The sequence below is a fragment of the Vipera ursinii genome (assembly GCF_947247035.1).
Source record: "Vipera ursinii genome assembly, chromosome: 1".
Lineage (NCBI taxonomy): Eukaryota > Metazoa > Chordata > Lepidosauria > Squamata > Viperidae > Vipera > Vipera ursinii.
In genome coordinates this window covers 10,159,540-10,166,330 of record NC_139512.1, presented here as the reverse complement: position 1 = coordinate 10,166,330, position 6,791 = coordinate 10,159,540, and the positions used below count along the sequence as shown (strand labels likewise).

General features: G+C 48.0%; 1 protein-coding gene across 1 annotated transcript; it reads right to left on the bottom strand.

Annotated features, from left to right (window-relative positions):
* Nucleotides 1-4,191: 4,191 nt before the first annotated feature.
* Nucleotides 4,192-5,547, bottom strand: C2CD4C (C2 calcium dependent domain containing 4C; the record flags this gene model as incomplete). Its single annotated transcript, XM_083349649.1, has 1 exon — nt 4,192-5,547. The coding sequence occupies exon 1, from the start codon at nt 5,497-5,499 to the stop codon at nt 4,192-4,194; it is 1,308 nt and encodes a 435-aa protein (XP_083205775.1). The 5' UTR covers nt 5,500-5,547.
* Between the last annotated feature and the right edge of the window lie 1,244 nt (nt 5,548-6,791).

The following is a 6,791-nucleotide window of genomic DNA, read 5'->3' as shown; positions in this document are numbered from 1 at the left end:
GACACGACTTCGCAACTAACAACAACAACCGTCAATTTATTCCCTCTTTTGCCGAGATTGCTCTACCTCTTACAGAACTACTCAAAATGGGTTTTATATAAAGGTAGTCCTCGACTTACGACCACAATTGAGCCCAAGATGTATGTTGCTAAGTGAGAGTTATGGAGGGTTTTTTTGACCCATTTTACCACCTTTGCTGTCACGGCTGTTAAGGGAATCACCACAGTGTGGGTTAGTCAGTCACTCGGTTATGTGAATCGGGATTCCACCAGCTTTGCTTGTCAGAAGGTAGCAAAAGGGGATCACGTGACACACACACCTATGGGACACTGTGACTGTCATAAATAGGGGCCAGTTCCCATGTGCCTGAATTTTGATCATGGGATCGTAGGGACGTTGCAAAGCTCGTGTGAAAAACAGTCGTCATTTCTTTTCCACTGCTGTTCTAATTTTGAACCATCACTAAATGAATGGTTGTAAGCCAAGGACTCACTGTGTATATCTTTAGGACTTCTGAGCTTGGGAAAGCATATGTACTTCTGCCAATCATACCTATGTAATCTCTGCACATACAGAAATATACTGCTTTTCCACCTTGTGGTGAAGCCTACAATGCTACTGTGCTTTGCTCGTTGCATCCCATCCCATCCCCGTAGCCAGGTGATCAAAATTCAGACGCTTGGCAACTGACTCGTATTTATGATGGTTGCAGCATCCTGGGGTCACATGATCCCCTTTTGCAGCCTTCCAACAAGCAAAGTCCGTGGGGAAGCCAGATTCACTTAACAACCATGTTATTAACTGAACAACTGCAATGATTCATTTAACAACAGTGGCAAGAAAGACCATTAACTCACTTAACAACTGCCTTACTTAGCAGCATAAATTTTGGGCTCAGCTGTGGTTGTAAGTCGAGGACTACCTGTATTTACACAAGGAGCAAATCTGAGAACTGGATTAAAAATTGGAAGACCATGGTCATTAATAAGGAGATATAGGAACTTTCCAGCATTCAAAAATCCTGCCTTAAAAAAATGGGTATCCACCATGATGTAGACTCAGTGCATACGGTCCTTAGATTATGACCGCAATGGGGCCAGAATTTCCATCACTAAGCAATGCTATCCTAAAGTGCAACATCATGTGACTGCATTGCTTCGCAACAGCAATTCCAGCAGTCCCCGTTACTGTAAATTAAGCAAGGATAGTGGATTGTTAGGTGAGGACCTTGTAACTTCCTGCCGGCTTGCAACCTGCAAAGTCAATGGGGAAGCCTGCAGAGAGTCGCAAGTTCCCAGTGATTTGTAAGCCCATTTGCAGGCAGCTAGGTAGCTGTTGCTGAGTGGGGAAGGATGTGCAAGGATGCGCAAGTGGTTGGCACAAGTACAGAACCAGGGGGTGGTTATAGCCTGGTGCATGAGGGTGCATGCGTGTAAACATGGCAGGGCCAGAGGTGGCTGCTTCCAGGTGTGCCAGGGTGCACAGGTAGCCAACAGGAGTGCTGCGGGCACCAAAGCTGGACCCATTGATGGGATCCAGTCAGTTTGCACCAGTTCGATTTTGTTGAGTTCAGAGAACCGGCTGAATGCACCCCTGGAGGAGGCCTCCCAGGCCAAGAACGGCCCGCCGGAAGTGCAGGGATGCCACTTCCGGAAGTCTGTTCTAGGCCTCAGAGGCCTGGAGGAGGCCTCCCAGGCCAAGAACGGTCTGCCAGAAGTGCAGGCATGCTACTTCCGGAAGTCTGTTCTAGGCCTTGGGGGCCCAGGCCTGCATCCACGCAAAGAACTAGTTGTTCAGGGATTTGAATCCCACCACTGGCTGGGCCCCTCAGTGCAAAAAGCCTCTGGAGTGTGAGTGACTTACCAGAGTGTGACTTCCCTGCTGGCTTTCCCACTGACTTTACTTGGGAAGCCAGCAGGGAATGTCACAATAAAGGTCACATGACTGCAGAAGGCTGCCTGTCATAAGTGTGAGCCAGTTACCAAATGCCCAAATTACAATCATGTGAGCACAGGATGCTGGGATAGTCAGAACCTCAAGGACCACTTTTACAATGTCATTGTAACTTCAAACTGTCACTGAATGAGTGGTTGTTAATTGAGGACAAGCTGTATTTCAGACTACAGATCCCAATGGATCTTCACTTTAAATTCTTATGTAGATATTCGTTTAGGTGCAGGGGTGGGGAACCTTGGCTCTTATGACTTGTGGACTTCACCTCCCAGAATTCCTGAGCTAGCCAGCTCAGGAATTCTGGGAGTTGAAGTCCACAAGTCATAAAAGAGCCAAGGTTCCCCACCCCTGGTTTAAGGATTGCAAACTAAGGTTTGCCAAGCTGTTTGTTCAATGGTTCTTTGATTGTGGTCCTAAGGTTTGGCAAGAACAGTGCTTACCTACACACTTAGGAGAGATGGCTGTTTACAATGAAGGGAACTGATTCTTGGCACAAGAGATGGTTTTTGCTCCTTAGGAAAATTCAGCCAAAAAAGAAGTTAATATTAAAAAGGAACCACAACTTGTGTCCTTGACTTGTAGAAGGCCTTGAGTTCAATCTTCAGCATTTCCAAGTTTCAACCTGAATGTCCCCGAATAACACCCTGCAGAGCAGTGTTTTTCCAAACTTGGCAAATTTAAGATTGTGGACTTCAACTCCCAGAATTCCTCAGCCTTCATGGCTGGCTAGGGAATTCTGGGAGCTGAAGTCCAGCCACCTTAAAGCATGCTGGCTGGGGAATTCTGGGAGTTGCAGCCACCTTAAAGCATGCTGGCTGGGGAATTCTGGGAGTTGAGGTCCAGCCACTTTAAAGCATGCTGGCTGGGGAATTCTGGGAGTTGAATCCCACCCATCTTCAAGCTGTCAAGTTTGAAAAATACTGCTCTGGAGGCTAACACTGATTTCTTTTTCCCCTTTGTTTGAATGGAAGGTTGGGTGTCCCAATAAAGACTCTCTTGTTTCCTCAAACCCATCCATCTGAGTTTTATCTTCAGATGGGTTCAAGCCATCTGAAGTACAGATTGAAAGACTCCGAACTCTTAAGGCTGGGAATGATCTGAGTCTCCAGAGACTCAAAGCAGAACAGTGCAGGATAAGGCAATTCCGTGAGTATCACCCAGCCCACTTTTTAAAATTATCATTATTCATTATTATTGAGGATTGTCTCTCAAGCCAGGATATCAAAATATTAAAAAATAATCACGGCCCACTCCATATCTTCCTCTTTCCTTTGTCATCTCTCTGTGTGTCTTCCTTCATTTTGATCTACTCTCCAGACGTCCATAGGTCCATGTTTGTTTTTTTTCGACCCCGGGTTGAAAGTCTTATCGGGCATCACTCTGATTTTCCTGCGATTTCCTCTGAAGTCAAGCAGAGCAGGCAGGCTGGGACCCCTCTGTCCAATCCCCCAAATCTTGCAAAACAGCCATTTGGGGGACAATTGCTGGATCATCCGCTGGGCTTCAGAATCTCCTCTGGGTCCAACTCATTCTCCTGCCCGCTTCTCCTTCAGAAAGCACACGTTGACAAGAGCTCCCAAGTCAAAAGCTGGAATTTGCACCCATTTGGGAAGTGGAGAAGTTTCCTGGGTGAGTGAAACTGGTGATCACATCCCTCCCTCCCTCCCTTCCACAGAAGCCAAGTGGGCTGGTGAGGTTATCTTCCAGCAGACTGGCAGTTGCTGAACCAGGCGACATAATCAAACGCAGCCAGCATGCATCTTAAAGGGATACGTCCTCAGATTCTCGGCATGCATTTGTGAGGAAGAGGCTTAAAAACAGGGAGGAAGCCTGGGTTATTCATGCACCCACCTCCTACCCTGAGGGAAACCCATCTGAAGGAACCTTCCTGGTTCCCTTCAAATCCCCAGATCCTCTTCCACGCTACCTCCAACATGGCAACAGGGAAAGAAGATCAGCTCGCAGTGACCGAATGACGCGCCTCTTGACCCAAGGGATGAAGAATATCCTGACCTTCTAAGAAAACAGGGTCACGCTGCTAGCTGCTGAGGTTTCGTGCGAAAATGCTGGGGTGCCCCATTCATGGACCTCAAACATGCAACACCCATTTTAAGGAAATGCTGGCCGGCCTTGGAGGAACCTGCGTGAGCAGCTTCTCCAACCCTTCCCGGTTTGCAGAGCGGGAAAGAAGCCCGCTGGGGTTAGCGGCAGGCACAGAGAGCGGGGACAGGGGAGACTTTATAAAAAGGGGAGCAAAGAAGTGAGGGGCAGCTCCTTCTCGCCCATCAGAGTGTCCCGTTTGAGACTGCTGCCTTTGTTGACCACTTTGACCTTGAGCGACATTTTCCTCACGTTGCTGATGCCTAGCCCGTCGAAAAAGAAATCTTCGTTGAAGATGGGGTTGCGGCTATTCTTGATGATGGTGCTCCGCTGTTTCTGCAGCTTGCCGGGGTTTAAATAGAGAGACACACAACAGTTGATGCTCCTGATGTCACAGTGCTTGTCGTAGAGGTCTTCGGCGGCCACAACTCGCACCCTCAGCCGGGCGTTCGACGGATTGTACTGGGCCACCAAGCGGATGCTGCCTCCTTTGATAAAACTGAGCACGTGTTCCTTGTGAAATCTCTCTTGGGGGTCTGCGGGGGTGAGGGGCTGGGATTGTGCCCCGCCAGTGGCTCCCCCAGTCGGAGGTGTCGCGCAGCGCATGCGGCGCTGGGAGCTGGGGCTGGTGTCCGCCGAGCTATCGTCGGTGGACAGGGAGCTGTTGCGAGCCACCGAGTGTTTGAGTTTGATGACCTTGGATTGACTCTCCTGGCTGAAGATCTTCAGAAGGGACACCGACCTGGACAGCAGTGGGGAACCGAAGGGAGAGGACTCCGCCGAGGAGCAGGTATCGCTTTCCCCTCCACTGAAGTAACGGTAGGGATTCATGAGCGACATACTGATGTCCGAGGGGTTGAGGTGGGTGCTCTCCCCATTTGTCTTGCCCCCTCCTGAGGTGGACCTACGTTGAGAACTGGGCGAGGACGACTGGGATGGACACAGGCTGGTGTGCTCGCTGTGGAAAAGGGACTCCTTGCGGCGCGTGTGAGGACTCTCCATCAGCGTCGCGAAGCCGTACGAGGTCTGTGCTTTGGGGACATACGGCAGCGACATGGCCGTCTGGGACTGTGGGTCTGCATTGGTGCTGTAGTCTTCTTCAGACATCCATTCATCCGCGCTCTCGATCTGGATGATGTGTCGGCTGGCGGCTTTTAGGAGGTTTTTGCTCTCCGAAACGGCCTTCACGGGCAAACGAGGGCTGCGCTGAGTTTTGCGGGCAGACAAATTCTGCTCGGAGGCCGAAGTGCCCAGATTCGGCTTGGTGTTCCCTTCCTCTGCCTCAGGAGGCACCGTCGGCAGCTTGGGAGGAATGAAAAAATCCGGGATTTTATCCGGCGTCAGGACGTTGCTGTACAACGGTCCTTTGGACTGCTTATCTGCCGAGTCATTGCCGCGAGAACCGCTGTTATCCACCGAGCCTCGGATTTTCTCTAAAAGCCACATTCTGAGTCTTTTTTTCCTTCGGCTGGTTCAGGAGGAGACCGACAACTGCAAACGCTTGGAAGATAAAAGAAAAAAAAATCAGAGTGAGTTTCTTACCCTGCCATTTGTATAGAATAGTCTGTTAATTTGCAAATTAAGCTACTGCTGAGCAGAGAAATGATCTCCTTTTTTTTTCCTCGTTATAGATTCCATCAGAGAAAAAGCGCACTGATTTTTTTTTAAAAAAAAATTCTTTCCAAGGGGAAGAGAAAATTTCAGGGGCGGGTCACAGGTTTTTTAAAAACTTATTTCTTGATAGCCTGTCAAGTGCTGGGAAAATCAGGAGATTCAGGCAGTTCAAATGAGTATAAAGGTTTATTGCCCGCTTAAGCTCTCTACAAAAATCTGACATACTAAAGGTCAAGGGAAATGCGCGGGAACTAAGAAGGCATTCAAGGTGGGCTGGATTTAGAGCTCTTGTGGGTGCCCAGGGACTCATGACTGATGACACATTTGACTCCTCCTTCGGGCTCAGCCTGGTCATTCTCCTACTTAGCAATAGTACTTAAACTTATATATTCCCCCCCAGTGCTTTACAGCCCTCTCTAAGTGATTTACAGAGTCAGCATATTGCCCCCCAACAATCTGGGTCCTCATTTTACTGACCTTGGAAGGATGAAAGGCTGATGCAACCCTGAGCTTTCCAAAATCAAACTTCTGGCTGTGGGCAGAGTTTGCCTGCACTACTGCATTCTTTTTTTTTATTGAAAAGTTTTATCATACATTTTATCTTTAACAATCCCCCCTAACCCTCCCCTATCCCTCCCTCCCTACCCCTCCCCCCCTCCCCCCCCCGACTTCCCAGAGCTAAGTACAAGGTATAAAGAACAAAAAAAAACCAATCCTAAACATTCATATGCTAACAACCATAAACTCTGAAATCCATCTTTCTCTAGCTCATATAGGGTAATTACAAACACTATTAATATAAGATATATAAAAAAAGGAAAAAAGAAAAAAAAGAGGAGAAAAAAAGGAAGACTTATTCAAATGCTAAATGAAACTTCTTAGTCCCATATTTGTTCTGGATATACTCAATCCATTTTCTCCACTCCATAACATAACGTTCTTGCGAGTGATCTTTCAAATAAGCCGAGATCTTTGCCATCTCTGCATTCTTAACACCGTGACATATGAAGCCACAGCCAGGGACTGCATGTTGTTTCTCACTGTAGCATCAGTTCCCAGAATTCCCATTTTCCCATTTAGTGCCCATGGAAGTCTTCCCAGTAGATTTTGTTTTTTGCAAAGCA